Raw genomic sequence first — 16,177 nt, 5'->3', positions numbered from 1 at the left:
GACAAACCTCTTATATCATGCTCTGACTATAGTATACGCGACATATACTGTAGTATTTCCTTAGACAAAGCGGCTAGCTATTCGCCGAGCAATTAAACATGATTGGTTGGATCCGCAGGTAAGAACCAATCATGCTCACTCAGCAAGCGTTTGCCAGCTTGAACTCGTCCATTGTCACTACATTGCGCATGCGCTGAAGCACAAGAGAAAGAGAGAGAGAAATAAAGAGAGCTTGACTTGTCGATGTAATGTATTTTATTTACGTTTACATTTTACATTCATATATATCATATTAGTTCATTGTGCGGTGAAACGCGTAAGCCATCGTGTACATAGGTATATCACGTAATATCGTAGAATCAATTCGCGTTTGTTTTTTTGAAAAAAATGAGGCGATCACCGTTGAACAATCCTGCGTATGGTAGTCGGCCATACGGTACCAGGCACACGCCATACAATTGGAAGTCGCACGAGAACGCGTGTGGTAGAGGTTATCAGCTTATGGAAGGTAATAGTTATCCGCGTTTTTATGCAAGTAATACAAGATCGCAGCCCCACGACGACAATTTCATCCCTCTGGATGTTAGCACACCGCTGACGCGATACGACAAGTATAATACAGCTAATCGGTATAGTCCTTCCGGTGGACGCGGCAGTCCAAGCAGTGGATGGTATAACAATTATAGGGGCAACTATCACGCCACGCCAAGATTGAACAAGAGAAACCCTGCCTACAAGCATTCTCCTAAACAGTTTCAAGGGCAGATAAGAAAGGTAAATGATTTGACTGAGGAGATGTATTGAAAGATAAAGATTTTTCTAAGTTTTGTGTTACTGTAGGACTACAAAGGAGCGTATAGGCAGATGAATATATCGGCATATGTAGATGTAAATTCCTTTTTGGAAGATCCCTGGAGAGATCTAATAAAAAAATTTGACGACTCAAAAGATATAAGAAGAAAAGGTGAAGGACCTGAGAGTAAATCTCTGTCGAGTTCAAAACTGGTTGATACTGATTTGTTAGACGAATCTGAGAGCCAATTTTCAAAGGACATGAACTTGGACGATTCATTATGCAGTCAAGCGAGTAGAAATGAATGTTCTGAAGATACCTTTGAGACAAGTTTTAGTCAAATATCAAAAGTCAACAGTTTGATTGAATCAGAAACTGGAGATATCTGCTTCAGTCAAGATTCTTTAAACGAAAGTACATGCAGCGTCAGCAACAAGATTTGTGGAGGTATAGGAGAAAATAATATTCATTCGAATACATCATTGACAGATATTGAACAGAAAGCTATATAACAGTAACGAAGAATCAATTATAAGAAAATGCATTATAGTACATAAAAATACATATGAATTTGTATACTCATGTATATAAATATTGTAAATAAATCTGACATTGTTGAGTTAAATGTACTAACAAATTTTTTATGTATACAATTCTATTTTTTAAATAGATATATTAATGATATGTATAATATATGTGAGACACAACATATCATCTTGCTGATTATATTTTCACAATTTGGTTATGAAAAATATTTATAATTTATATTGGATAATTATGTGTGCAATTTGGTTGTACATATTAAGTTCATCAAGTGTACAGGAAGTAATTACAATCGACATATTTTTTTTTAGTAAATCATTTTTTACAGAATAAAATTATAAAAGCGTACATAAAAATTGAAATTTTATACAAAGATAGAAAGAATTTTTTTATATTTATTTTTTAAATTCTCTCTTTTTCTCTTCATTCTACAAATATTCAAGATTTTGAAATATCAACTTTGATATTCATCACAATCATTGTTAGGATCAATATATTTTTAATATCCATAAATATGCATTTTTATATTTTTATTATTATCTAGTAAGTTTGTGCAGAAATATTGAATCATGATTTCATCAGTTTTATTAACGTACATTTCAGAATTTTTAAATAGAAATGTTCATAAAAATCTATAATAAAATCTACATAAAACTTTTGCTGTGAAATATAAGAGTAGAATACTCTTTATATTTAAATTTTGGCTTTGGCAGATATGTAATACATATTTTTACTGTCATGTTCTCTTCGTATAATTATACATATTTTTCATAGATTTACATAGTACATAGTTGAAAAATAAATGCAATATGTAAATTATATCAAATACATATATCAAATAGATTATTAATGAAATATTCAAGTAAATATTCAAGTAAATAAATCTGTAATTCGTAAAAATGTTTCTAATTTCATAAAATATTTAGATAAGCATCATCATATTTATTTCAAAATTTAATTTGATCATATATTGGGTCATCTAAAAAGTATCCGCGGTTTTTTGTCACTAGATGTGTGTTGATGGTCATATATCTAGTGACAAAAAACCGCGGATACTTTTTAGATGACCCAATATAATTAGCAAAATTTATTTTCATGTATTCGTAATATTACTATTTTTATGATAATCATTTACATTTAGATTAAAGTTGCAAAAATATATTGTTTGATAAGCATTGTAATGCTTGTAACAGCGTTCTCCAGCCTCATTGTAAAAAGCCTCATGAATAAAGCTTATTTTTTTTATATGATAACTTATTTTAAATGTTAGAGTTATCATATATATTTCTATCATATATAAATATGAATCAAATAATTTGTCTTCTTGAAAAAAGATAAATCGAACCGAATGGGGAAATTTAACTGTGTTTTTTTGTCATATTTTGCTAATAAAATTTATTCATTGAAGTTAGTTTAGTACATATTTAATATCTATATGTTTACATTATTTACAATATATTTAAGATTGCAACTATTACATTTTACAAATCAAATTTCGTAATCATAAAAAATATATGTATTGGCATTAAGAAAATTTTATCAATATTATTGTTATAATATAATATATCGTATAATATACAATTAACTTAATTATTGTAATAAGAAAGTATATACATTCAAGATTGATATAAATTGAAATAAATATAAATTTTCTTGAAAATATATATATATATGTATATGTATAATATTACAATCTATAAGTAAAAGTAGAAAAGAATACTTTATGTAATATATATATATATATATATAATTTCAAAAAATTAAAGTTAATTAGTATAAATTATTTTATAATATTATTTCTTACAAATTACATAATGAAAGTTAAAATGAACAAAAATCAATTGTATTCTTCAATTTGGAAAAGAAAATTATTTCAAATTCAAAATAAATAATTTAAATAGGTTTTTAATAGAATTCTAGTTTGCGCGAGATTTCTATAATTAAATTATGAAATAATAGAGATAGAAAAACAAGCACTCGATATCTCAGTATTTAAAAAAAAAAATTTCTTCGTATTTATCAGTGCATGAAACGATATGATTACTGATGAAATGATCTTTAATTTCTTCTTGTCAATTTCGTATATTTTGCTTATACGCTTATTCTTTTTATACAGCATAATTTCTTCATTTAGATCTTAATTAAAATGTAATTAAATGTAACAGCTTAGTCATAATTACAATTAAATAATATAACTAAATAACATACATGTATACGAATATACATACTACTAGTCGATTAGGAATATCTTAGAGATTTTTCAGAAACATTGCTGGTACGAATGCTGCTTCTAATATCGATTGATTTGGCGAACATGATGGCAATTTTAGAAGCGCGTTACCTTTTTGATAGCTTATTATATTTTGATTTTGTAAGCAGCAAGCTCTTGAAAATCTTTCTGTCTCCATCCAGCGTAATGTCGTCCAGGAAAATTTCGGACGCGAATGCAGCTCGTGCTTTGTATGTACCTATAAAATTATAACAGTAAGTATTAATACGTCTCTTCCTGTATACAGGATGCAAGAAGACAAGCTGCTCTTACGCAAGCCTGCATGTTCACGGGCTTCATCAAGTAATTGCAATACGTTTCGTTCAGAAATGGCAGAAGCAATACATGCGTGACAACGGAAACAGTTGTGGGGTTTGCCGACATGCATAGGAAAAACTTCATTTTCTGTTTGAACGTGCACGTTGCAAACATTGTCGATTTTCCTGGTTTCATATCCACACAACCTAAAAAAAAGAATTCTTGAGTAAAAAATGTGTTATCATTATTAATCCATGATTAATAAGAAGAAAAAATATACCGAAATGTATCATTGCGTTAAAATATGTTTTTAAGATAGGCTTTAATAGATCTTTGTCATTTGTATGGCCCATTATTACGAGTATATCCACTTTGTCTAAAGCGTTTTTTATTTTATTGACTATATCATCTAATCTACGAGAACGTGATCATTAAATTAATTAAGAGCTGTAATGACGATAATTGTTCATAAACCAAATCGTGCTTTACAGTGATAGAAGAATCACAATAAATTTCGATTATATTTACTTGTGAGCAGAAATTCCTAAGTCCACCGGATCATAATTATTCTTTTTCAATAACGAGGACACAATTATCTTGTTGCAATCGTAGACGCGTCCTAAAGTTGAAGTGTTTCCAGATCTTAATACATCATAACCGATACATAGCAGACCTACAGATGGAAGTTTAATGACTGTAATTGAATCGATGTCACATAATGTCAAAATGCCCAGATCCGCTGTTTTAATACGACTAAATGCGTATTTAATAAGCTCGTTGGACTTTATTTCGCAGCCAGCTTTTCTTTAAAAGCAAAGAAATTATTTTTTGTAATAATAGAATAAAGCTTTTTTTAAAAAATAATAAAAAAGATATTGGAATATCTTTATATACCTAATATTTTCACCCTCTTTTGGAGCGACTAAAACCACAATTTCGTATTCCATGTTGTCGATATTAAAATAATTTTCATTATCGTCTTCATCTATTATCTTTGTATTTACAGACTTTACAACCGCCGTTGCTCCTGTAATCACGAATAAAAACAACAATTAATCTACCATAAGTACACGAATGTAATATTCAATTATAATTGATTTTACCATCGGGTATAGGATCTCCACTTCTTACTCGTATGCAAATGCCAGGTACGATAGAAATCTTTTTAACTAACTAGAAAAGAAGCAGTGTTTTGTGAAGATTTGACTTCAACAATTAAATTGCAAAATCAACTTATGCAACATCTGACTTAATTAAAAATTGTTTTCTGCAAAATTTGTGACCGCACAATTCGTCAACCGTGATTCTTAATATTCCCTTCCACGTTTTATATCTATTTCTACAATGTAGATTAATTTTAATCTCAGTTTAATATTTATCTTTTTTTAGTTTTTAGAACTAATAAAAGATAAAAAGTAAGTTAAATTAAAATTAAATTAATCTATAATACATTGATAAAAACAAGTATTAGAGATAATGAGAGAAACATATCACATATCCTAGCAAAATCGTGCGAGCCGTTACTTGTTAATAAGAGTTTATTCTTACCATGAGATTTGCTTTCAACACTTTTCTGACACCTTGCCCATCACTGGCCAACACCGCGTATCCATGTTTAGTGGAAACACAACAACGCGGCACATTTACAGAAGAATATATGTCTTCGGCTATTACTCTACCATAGGCATCATTCGTCCGTACGGTTTCTGAATATATTTTATGATATTTATATATTACTGTTTTCATTATATTTTGTGTCTCTTCTAGTGATACCACTTTGCTTTCCTCTTGTTTCTTATAAAAGTCATCCATCGATAAAATTTTTAACTGTAAAGAGAGTTACAATTCGCGTGTATGCACTCTGGTGGAAATTTGCTTTATTGTTTCGAGTGAGGAAGATATTTTATCATACCGATTGTTCGAAGGAGACCTCCATAGGCATCTTATCATATATATCATTAGTATTATCATTAGTCTTATCATTATTCGTAGATGATTTAGAATTATCATTATAAAATGAATCAAAATCATCATTACTATTATTCTCAAATTGCTCATCATCATTACAATTATTATTGCCAGATTCCTCGGCAGAATTATTATTATCATTATTATTATCATTGTTATTATTAAATGGCTCAACACAATTGTCTTCCTTGTTTATATTAAAAATCTGTTCATTAAGTCTGCTAATCAAGCATAATATATCCAATATCGTGTTTCCAAATGCTTCCAAACTTGCCTGCGCGTTTCTATAGAAGCCACACATATTAATAATAAGACTCCTGTTTAGTATTCCACATATCGGCCTGAAAATACGTTACAAGTAAAAGCTGTAATCTCGAAAATTGCAATATAAATAAAAATAAAATTTTACCGAATAATGAAACATTCTAGTGTCTCTGTTAAGCTTGATATTAACGTGTTTATGTCAATACGAACATTCTTATTGATAACTTCTTCAATTGCGTCATGTACAACACAATCACTCAAGGTATCGCCAATTAATAAGATGGTATTGCCACTGTACTCAGTGCTCAGAAAAGTTAAATCTACCTGTATAAAACATAATTAAACAAATTTACATATATATAAACATATATGCGTACGTGCGAAAAAGATATTTAAAAAGTTATTTGTATAAGTTACCTTTATTTTTTTTTTATCACATTTCGCAAGTTGTATGACATTCACGTTTCCTGCTAAATTGTTTGTAATATACTTTGCTAATACAGTGGCTTCATTTAGTCCGTCTTTAATTTGTCCACTTGCTAATTGAGTATCGCAATCCCGTCGTACTACATAAATATAATCAGAATAAAATTATTAGAATATATCTTTTTAAAAAGTATACAATTCAAATCAATATTACACAAAATTACTATAATAATCGAAGATACGCGTACATAAGACAGTGTATGTGTGTGTGTGTGTAAAATTATTTTTAATTTTTAAACATATTGCTTTTATACCTGATAGTTTTAAAGAAATCGTAACTATATATATATATACATATATATAATAGTTATAAAATATTTTATTTTAGATTTTATTAATATTTATTCTTAATCATATGACATCTTATAAAATAAATATACATACCAGCTAAAATGACGAAATTTAGAGTCATTTTGATTACTTTAGTTCTTCGTTAAACTCGTAATTGTGAATTTTTATCCTTCTCGTCTCCTCATTTAATCTCAACCACTTCGTTAGCTCACTTTACTCTGTCTAATCGAATTTCAAAATCCGTACGAAAATGTTTATATTTCTTTCTTTTTTCAAAATATGTAAACAGGATGCTGTAACCTGTGTCAATTTCATTTCGAACACGTATTATGCGGCAAATCTCTAACTTATGACTTTGACAGGTAATTCTGTTGAGATCAGATTTTATGAAATATTATAAGTTTAAAAAAAAATAACAATAATAAGGTTTACCATAATATAAATTATATCGACAGAATCGTAGACACGTTCTAGAATTAAAGTGTTCTTAGGCTCTTTCAATTCGCTACCGATAGATAGCAGATGGAATTTGAATGACGAACTGAATTTATGCCACATAATGCCAAAATGCCCAGTTCCGCTGATCCGATACGAGTGAATTTATTGCAAATGCATTGGGCGTGTTGTATCTCACAGCCAGCGTGTCTTCGAAAATAAATGAATTACTTCATGATAATGGAACAAAACATAAACAAACTTTGAGAAGCATATAAAACAATAAACGGACTGCTTTTGTATACCAAATATTCTTTTTTTCGGGGTTACTAAAACTTCAATTTGGTATTCTTTGTTATCGATATTAAAATAATCGTCGACATTATATATACATTCTTCCAATATCTTTGTATTCTTTAATGTTACAACTGTCGTTGCTCCTGCAATAGCGTATAAAAGCAGTAATTAATCTTTCATTATTAGAGGAATAATTTGCAATTGTATTGTTTTTACCATTAGATATGGGTTCTCCATTTTTTACTCGCACGCAGATGCCAGGTATGATCGAAATCTCTGCGAACTGGAAAAGAAACAGAATCTTATAAAGATTTAGCTTGACGGACGACTGAGTTTTCTGACTAACTTATAATTGATGATGACTAATTCAACCGGCAGAATTACTTTCTGCAAAATTTCTAATTGTACAATTATAGCCTCCCATGATCTCTAATATTCCTTTTCACGTTTCAGGCTATATAGAAAAATTAATAATCCAAATATTACGGTCGAAATGCGAGTCACCATTTGTTAATCAGAGTTTGGTCAGCTTCACCATGGGATGTGCTTTCAATACTCTTTTTATGCCCTTCCCGTCGCTGGCTAACATCGCGTATCCATGTTTAGCAGAAATGTTACAAAGCGGCACAGAGGAATATATTTTATTTACCAGTATCCTACCGTAGGCATCTTTTATTTGCACATTTTCTTCCTTTGCGAAATGGAATTTGTTTACTATAAGATGTATCATATAATGCCTCTGTCATGTATAATGCCTCTTCCACTGGTAACATAAGTTGATTCCTTTGTTTCTTATAAATACTCTTTGCTATTAACATATTTTTCTGTTGGGATTCAATTGCGATGCGATTCGCGTGTACGTTTTGTGGAAATTCGCTTGTTCTTTCGAACGAGGAAGATATTTTATCGTGGAAGATATTTTATCATTTTTTTCACTGGGGACGCATTGCAAAGATAACGATTTATCAGAAATATCATTATTATTATTATTACAAAACGCCTCATCAAAACCATGATTTTCGGTATTACAAATTTTTTTATCTTGTACAATATGCATTATTGAGAGTATCAAGGATGTATAAGATTCATGTTTCTCAAGATTTATCATTGCGTTTATAAAGGAGTCATATATACTAATAATAAGTTTGTCCTTTCGTATATACCACATATAAGTCTGAGAACACATAGTTATGTTGTAAAAGCAGTAATCTCAAAAATCGCAAGATGAATAAAAATAAAATTTTACCGATTAAATTTAATGAATACGTTATTGAATACGTTAGTTTCTCTCTTAGTTTTGATATTAATATAGATAGATTCTCAGAAATATTTTTATCAATGATTTCTTCAATCGCTTCATATGCAACATTGTTCACAACAGAAATTTTGCCAATTAAGATAATAATATTATCTTTATCCTGATCGGTCAATGAAATTAATTTTTCCTATATATAACATAATTATACGATAGGTGCATGAGTACGTATGAGAAAAGATATTTAAAAAAACTATAACTGTAGAAATTACCTTTACTTTCTTTTATGACACTTCGAAAATTCAATGGAAGCCAGTTCTCCTACAACGCTTATACTGCGTTTTAGTAAATGAGCTTGATTGATAATTGATGATTTAATACTGCTGTCTTGCAGCCCTACTATATAAGTAATTAGAATAAAATTATTAAGATATTTTTAAGAAGTATACGATTTGAATCAATATTACTAAAAATTACTAATAGTCAAAGATATATGTCTGTAGATGCGCGCGCGCGTGTGTGCGTGTACATATGCATGTGGAATTTTTTAAAATCTTAATAACATGTGCGCGATGAAATATTTTGTTTTGGATTTTAAAATTTATTTTTAAACATTTGATATGTACATATATTTTATAAGATAAATATACATACTTATTAAAATGATGACATTCAGAGCCATTTTAGTCTCTTTCAAACTTTCTTATAAATCTCGTGACGAAACTTTCATTGTTTTCGTCTTCTATATTAAATTTCGACCATCTCGTTCGCTAGCTGACTTTATTTGTCCATTCGATAAAGTTGTTAAACTATAAAAGCCATGTATTTATATTTTTTCTCCTTTCAAAATATTTCTAATATAAGATTGTGATTTGCCGCAGCGCTACCACAGCGGTTTTTGACAACTAAGAAATGTACCTACTATTATTTCCGGAATTATTTTACGCTTTTACATAACATATCGGCAATTTTCTCAATTTGCCATATATTTTACGTATTCCAGGATTATGTGAAATTATTATATTTTTAAGGGAAAACTAAAAAATAAAAAACTATATAGATACGTGTAGCAATTTATTTGTTTTTCTCTTAGGACGTTACACAACCAAACTGCCTTGAGAGATAGTCGATCTTTAATATAATTGAGATGTAATAATTTGCATATAAAATAAATGTAACTAAATATTAATCATAATTCAATAAATTATAATTCAATAATATGCAATTAGAATTATGTTTATATTATATTCAGGGCTGATTTGACATATTTTTATTTAAAACATAGTATTTACAATACAAATATATTTTATATTTTGTATATTTTAGCGAAGCCCATGAAAGTATCACATATTTTGTATTTAAAATTGGAAGGTTGAAAATTTTTTATATTTTGTAATTTAAATAATAAGATTGATTGTCAATCATAGTATTTAAAATATAAAATACAAAATATAAAATACAATTTCCGATAAAAAATTTTTCATGCATGAATATGTACAAACATAAATATTCATAAATATTCATAAATATTCATATGTATGAAATAATAATATTCATAATCATATATGAAATATGTCCATACATGTTCATATATCCCTCTTTCTTTTGTAAAATTACTTCAGTGTAATAAAAATAATAATAGTAATATAAAAATATTAAAAATAATAAAAAATGATCAAAATTTCACACTATTTGTTGTAAAAAAAATCAAGTTTGAAAAAAATCTAAAAAAATTATTTATGTATAATTATATATAAAATTATACATAATTGTACATAAACAATTATTTTTATATTTTCGAAACTTGTTTGTTTCTAAAACGAATGCGAAAATGATCCTTTTAAGTATTTTTTATGTTTTCACATTATTATTATTATTTTTATTATACTGAAAAATAATTTTACAAAAGAAAAATGGGTGTATAAATATCTATGGACATATTTCATATATGATTATACATGTTATGAATATCTATGTATGTTTATATATATTTATACATATGAGAAATTTTTTATTTTACAAATACTGTTTTTCAAATAAAAGTATTTCAAATACATGTCTTGATTATATCATTATAATTGTAATTAGAGAAATTCGGTATTCGATATTATCCGACATTTTTTTATTATATGACCGGATAGTCGGATATTATTAGTATCCGGGTATATATATATATATATATATCCGTTTGAAATGTAATTTTATATGATATTTTTATTATATAAATGTCCTACAAATTAGTACTTATAATATTATATCTTATTACAGGAATGTACCGGATCGTAAAATTACCAGATACCGGATAGCGAAAGAATATTTAGAAAGAATGTAATATCGGATATTGATCGGATATCCGAGAAGGCAATTTCTTAGAGTCGAATATCCAACATTTTCCGGATATCCGATCAGATTCCGAGAGTGTCTTTAAAAAAAAGCCTATAGAGAAAAGCTTCATAGAGAAAAGGATCATAATTTTGCAATGTATAAGATATTATAGCATCATAAATATGCTTAAATATGCAATATTTAGAATATTTGTATAAAAAAAAATTAACAATTTAATGATGTCAAATTTCAATCAGATGCATTCTCATTCATACTAATGATATTTGGCTAGCCGGTTGAATAGTAAAAAAGTACTGAATAATACCGAGTACTAGATACTTTTCGGACCCCTAATATCTTATATTGTTACAAAATTACAATTTGTTTCTCTACAGTTTTTTTTTTTTTTATAGAAAACGTCCCGGAATCCGGTCGGATTCTAGAAAATATCGAATATCCGACTCGAAAATTTGCCTCCCTGGATATCCGATGTTACATTCTGTCCGAATTTGATATCCTGTGTATTCCTAATAATTAATTATAATTCAATAACATGTTGAACAACAATTCAAATGTATGCAAATATTTGTCCTGCGTTGATTAAGAATATCTTGGAGACTTTTCAGCCGAAAAACATCGCTGATACGAATGCCGCGTCTATTTTCGATTCATGCACCGTACGCTGCGGTAGCATTAGAAGCGCATTAGCTTTTTGATATTTCAATATGTTCTGATGTTTTTTTGAATAGCAAGTCCTTGGAAATGTTTCCTTCTCTGACCAGTGTAAGGTTGTCCATGAAAATTTCGGACGACGATGCAGCTCATGCGTTGTCATTATCTGTAACGATAGTGATATGACGTATCAGTATGTCTTTTCCCGTATGTGGAATGCAAAAAGAGATGTCTTACACAAGTCTGTATATTAGGTTTGGGCTCATAAGCCATGATATCGAAGTGCATCCCGTTCAAAAACGGCAGAAGGAATATATGCGAGACAATGGGAATTGTTACTGGGTTTGCCGACATGCATAGGAAAAACTTCATTTTGTGATTGAAGATGCACGTTGCGAATGTTGTTGATTTTCCTGGTTTCATCTCCACGTGACCTAAGGCAAAAAAACAGTGTTTGAACAAAAAAACGTGTCACACTGCTAGCATATACCGAATTAAAATAAAAGAAATGATATACCAAAATGTATAACAGCGTTAAAATATTCTCTTAAGATAGGCTTTAATAAATCATTGTCGTTTGCATGTCCCATTATTACAAGTAGGTTTACTTTGTTCAAAGCGTATTTAATATTTTTGATAATGGCTTTTAACCTGCGAGAAATGTGATCGTTAAATTAATTAAAAGCTATGACGATATTAATTATTTGTAAATTAAATCGTGTTTTACAGATGAAAAATCACAATAAATTTTGGTTGCACTCACTGATAAGCTGAAATTCCTAAGTCTACGGGATTGTAACCGTTTTCTTTCAATAATGACATTAGAGTTATATGATTACAGTCGTAAATGTGTTTTAAAGTTGAAGTATACCCAGGCTGTTCCAATTTATCTCCGATAGACAACAGACCTACGGATGGAATTTGAATGACAGGAACTGAATTTATGCCACATAATTTCAAAATGCCCAATTCCACCGATCCAATACGACTGTATATCTGTAAAACAGTCTGGCCGTTCTCTATCTCACAGTCAGCATTTCTTCAGCGAAAATAAATAAATTGTTTTGTGTTAATAGAGCAAAGCATGCTTTGAGAAGCATAGAAAACAATAACGGACTGCCTTTGTATACCTAATATTCTCGTTCTTTTGCGGGGCTACTAAAACTTCAATTTCGTATTCCTTGTCGTTGATATTAAAATAATCGTCATCATTGTCGCTACATTCTTCCAATATCTTTGTATTCGCTAGCATTACAACCGCCGTTGCTCCTGTAATCTCAGATTTTAATTAATCCTTATTATAAGCAAATCAGTGTAATTTACAGTTGTAATTATTTTTACCATTGGGTATGGGATCTCCACTTCTTACTCGCACGCAAGTGCCAGGTACAACCGAAATCTCTGCGAACTGGAAAAAAAGCGATATTTTGTAAAAATCTAGTTTCAAACTATTTCTTAGAAAAGAGAAGAAAAACTAGAAAAAAAAAACAATTAAACTGAAATTGAAATTAAACTTAAAATTGAAATTGAAATTTAATTTAATTGACGCCTAATGCTCGTTTCTACCAATATAGTTTTATTTCAATTTCGGTTCAATTAACTATTTATTTTTTTTTAATTTTTCTTTTCTTTTCTAAGAAATGGAGAAAGAGAGAAAGAGTAAATTAAATTGAAATTAAATTTAATCTATATTGATAGAAATAAATATAATTTATCAATAGAATTATTTTCTGCAACATTTTCTACTGCACAATTTATTGACAATGATTTCCAATACTCCTTTTTACGCTTTATATAATGTAGAAAACGTAATAATAATATCCGTTCTACCCAAATCGGTCGAGCCATTACATTAATCAGAATTCGATAATCTTTACCGTGAGATGTGCTTTCAGTACTCTTCTTTTACTCTTTCCGTCGCTGACCAACACCGCGTATCCATGTTTAGTCGAAGTATTATAAAATGGCACGTTTGTAGAGGATTTTATATTATCAGCCAATACCCTGCTATAAGCATTATTCGTCTTCACGGTTTCTATATAACATTCATACTCATCGTCTAATATTTTGTGCATTGTATGTAATGCATTTTTTACCGACATCATAATAGTTTGATTTTGTCTTTTATAAATTCTCTTGGATAGATTTTGTATTGATATATTTTCCTGTACAGAGAGTCAATTATTATTCGTGTATTCGCAGCCTGGAAATTTACCTTATTTTCCTCAAGCGTGAAAGATATTTTACCATTTCATTCTCGAAGATAGAATGCAAAGACTCTTTATCATTGTCATTGTTAGTATCAAATGCCTCAAAAGTATCATTTTTGATGCGATAAATTTCTTTATTTTGCATATTCATTAAGTGTACTATTTCTAATATCAAGGCAATATTTGTCGTCAAATTCATTATCGCATTTTCGTATAAAGGGCCGCACATATTGATGATAAGTTTCTTGTTTCGTATTCCACATATGGGTCTGAGAACACGATCATATTATAAAAACAGTAATCTCCAAAATCGTAGGATAAATGAAAACAAAATTTTACCGAATATATGAATGCTTGAATTCTTCTGTTACTTTTGATAACAATGCGTTTAGATCGTCAGAGATATTGTTATTGATGATGTCTTTAATTGCCTCATATGCAATATCACACAATGTTGACAAAAAAGTCGTGCCATTAGTTAAGACAATAATATTATTTTTGTCCTTATTAATCAAATAAATTAATAGTTTCTAAATGTAACATAAATTATATAAATATATATATATATATATATATATATATATATATGTGTGTATGTAATAATATAAATAATATGTATTATATATATATTAATATATAAACGTTTGCATGCGAGGAAAATATTTAAAGAACTATCATTAACAGAAGTTACCTTTATTTTCTCTTTCTCATCTAAGTTTGAAAATTTGGTGGAAAGTTTTCCTAAGTATTCAATCCTCTGTTTTAATTTATTAATTTGATTGATTAATAGTTCCTTACTGTCATTTTGTCCAACTATATAAATAATTAAAATAAAATTATTAGTATATTTTTAAGAATTATGTATACAATTCAAATATCAATTACATAATCGAATTAACATATTACACAAAATTATTAATAATCGAAGATACATATAACATAAGACATGTATGTGTATGTATGTGGAATTATCTTTAATTTTTAAACATGTGTGCGATAAAATATTTTATTTTGGATTTTATTAAAATCTATTTTTTAACGTATGATATATATATTATAAAAGATAAATAACATACTAATTAAAATAATAAATTTTAGAGCCATTTTAATTTCTTTTAATTCTTCGTTAACTTCGTGAAACTTTTTGTTCTTATCTTCTACGTTTAATCACGACCACTTCGTTCGTCAGTTGATTTTACTTTGTCTATTCGATAAATAAAACGTAACGATTGTTTATACGAAAATGTATATATTTCTTTCTCTTTTCAAAATTCTTCTATTGTAAGATGTTGTAACCTGTGTTGATTTTGTTTTGAACGCGTAACATATCTTTTCGCTCATCATTTTAATTGAAACGAACCAAATTATCTGTTAACAACAGATTAGAGATGAAGTGCAGATTTGACGATACATTTACTGCTTTAGTGTTGTTAATTATTTTGCATAATTTATAAAATAGAATAATTTAGATACTATTTACTCTTTAATTTGATACAAACGAAATAAATGTAATAAGTAAAATAAATAAATATAAATTAATAAATAATAAAACTTTTCTTTTAAAATCAATAATTATCTACAAAAATTTGTATGTTATATACATTTATGTACATACATACCTGTACATATAGATTTGAATTTTATGTGATTTCTTTTTGTTTGATATGTAAATATATGAAGCCTATGTATCGGTCATTTTGTTGTAATGAGTTTGTTATAAGCAATATATATATTATCAGAGCACTTATACAAAATATTTTAAATAATAATTTGTATCTTGTGTCTTAATAAAAAATGAGATAAAAATGACTCGTAATGTTTAAAATAAAAGAATGATGAAAGCGAAATAATGAAAGTCTCATATGGTAATTAAAGCGCAAATTTTTTAAAGTTTAATAATTAAATAATTAATCACATTTGTATTGATTTTCTAACTTTCATTTTCACTTTATCCCGTGTTCATACTGTTTAAAAGTTGTGTAGTATAATTTTTGAAATAAAATTTAAATTTGTATAATAATATTCACATTGTGATATTTGATGCGTGAGCGAATCGAATGGAAATAAAAATAAGCCATAGTTATATGCGTCATGTAAGAAAGTTTCAAATT

The 16,177-nt window shown here is 28.3% G+C and overlaps 3 protein-coding genes across 5 annotated transcripts; 1 reads left to right on the top strand and 2 right to left on the bottom strand.

Moving 5' to 3' along the window:
- The first annotated feature begins 175 nt into the window (after window positions 1–175).
- Window positions 176–1,418, top strand: LOC105150099 (hypothetical protein). The gene is made up of 2 exons (XM_011062958.2): window positions 176–774; window positions 841–1,418. The coding sequence occupies exons 1-2, from the start codon at window positions 388–390 to the stop codon at window positions 1,303–1,305; spliced, it is 852 nt and encodes a 283-aa protein (XP_011061260.2). The 5' UTR covers window positions 176–387; the 3' UTR covers window positions 1,306–1,418.
- A 144-nt stretch (window positions 1,419–1,562) lies between these two features.
- LOC105150098 (gephyrin) lies at window positions 1,563–7,500 on the bottom strand. Of its 2 annotated transcripts, XM_087408521.1 has the most exons (12): window positions 7,305–7,500; window positions 6,966–7,240; window positions 6,513–6,661; window positions 6,241–6,419; window positions 5,776–6,172; window positions 5,412–5,690; window positions 4,967–5,036; window positions 4,758–4,890; window positions 4,392–4,667; window positions 4,144–4,277; window positions 3,879–4,069; window positions 1,563–3,804 (listed from the first exon to the last, which is right to left on the bottom strand). In XM_087408521.1, the coding sequence occupies exons 2-12, from the start codon at window positions 6,991–6,993 to the stop codon at window positions 3,586–3,588; spliced, it is 2,055 nt and encodes a 684-aa protein (XP_087264647.1). In that variant the 5' UTR covers window positions 6,994–7,240; window positions 7,305–7,500; the 3' UTR covers window positions 1,563–3,585. The 2 variants fall into 2 exon arrangements, with proteins under 2 accessions (XP_087264647.1, XP_087264646.1); XM_087408520.1 differs by having other exon boundaries at window positions 6,966–7,500.
- A 1,937-nt stretch (window positions 7,501–9,437) lies between these two features.
- Window positions 9,438–16,174, bottom strand: LOC105153897 (uncharacterized). 2 transcript variants are annotated; one of them, XM_087408522.1, is made up of 11 exons: window positions 15,143–16,174; window positions 14,758–14,879; window positions 14,406–14,596; window positions 14,104–14,335; window positions 13,734–14,021; window positions 13,198–13,264; window positions 12,987–13,125; window positions 12,620–12,895; window positions 12,374–12,507; window positions 12,094–12,290; window positions 9,438–12,022 (listed from the first exon to the last, which is right to left on the bottom strand). In XM_087408522.1, exons 1-11 carry the CDS (start codon window positions 15,168–15,170, stop codon window positions 11,807–11,809), a joined length of 1,890 nt encoding a protein of 629 aa, XP_087264648.1. In that variant the 5' UTR covers window positions 15,171–16,174; the 3' UTR covers window positions 9,438–11,806. The 2 variants fall into 2 exon arrangements, with proteins under 2 accessions (XP_087264648.1, XP_011067335.2); XM_011069033.2 differs by having other exon boundaries at window positions 14,406–14,569.
- Between the last annotated feature and the right edge of the window lie 3 nt (window positions 16,175–16,177).

The sequence above is a fragment of the Acromyrmex echinatior genome, chromosome 8, assembly GCF_024713525.1.
Source record: "Acromyrmex echinatior isolate Ae372 chromosome 8, ASM2471352v2, whole genome shotgun sequence".
In the NCBI taxonomy this organism is placed as follows: domain Eukaryota; kingdom Metazoa; phylum Arthropoda; class Insecta; order Hymenoptera; family Formicidae; genus Acromyrmex; species Acromyrmex echinatior.
This window is presented reverse-complemented; position numbering and strand designations above follow the sequence as displayed.

What these genes read in the sequence shown, in the direction of transcription:
- LOC105150099 (XM_011062958.2), top strand. Translation starts at nt 388, where the DNA reads ATGAGGCGATCACCGTTGAACAATCCTGCGTATGGTAGTCGGCCATAC. An exon ending in TTCAAGGGCAGATAAGAAAG is followed by an intron (nt 775 to 840) that starts GTAAATGATTTG and finishes GTGTTACTGTAG; the next exon opens with GACTACAAAGGAGCGTATAG.
- LOC105150098 (XM_087408520.1), bottom strand. Translation starts at nt 6,993, where the DNA reads ATGACTCTAAATTTCGTCATTTTAGCTG. An exon ending in CTAGAATGTTTCATTATTCG is followed by an intron (nt 6,173 to 6,240) that starts GTAAAATTTTAT and finishes ACGTATTTTCAG; the next exon opens with GCCGATATGTGGAATACTAA. An exon ending in TAACGCAATGATACATTTCG is followed by an intron (nt 4,070 to 4,143) that starts GTATATTTTTTC and finishes TCTTTTTTTTAG; the next exon opens with GTTGTGTGGATATGAAACCA.
- LOC105153897 (XM_087408522.1), bottom strand. Translation starts at nt 15,170, where the DNA reads ATGGCTCTAAAATTTATTATTTTAATTA. An exon ending in AAAATTTATTATTTTAATTA is followed by an intron (nt 14,880 to 15,142) that starts GTATGTTATTTA and finishes TTATTTATATAG; the next exon opens with TTGGACAAAATGACAGTAAG. An exon ending in TACTGAAAGCACATCTCACG is followed by an intron (nt 13,265 to 13,733) that starts GTAAAGATTATC and finishes CTTTTTTTCCAG; the next exon opens with TTCGCAGAGATTTCGGTTGT.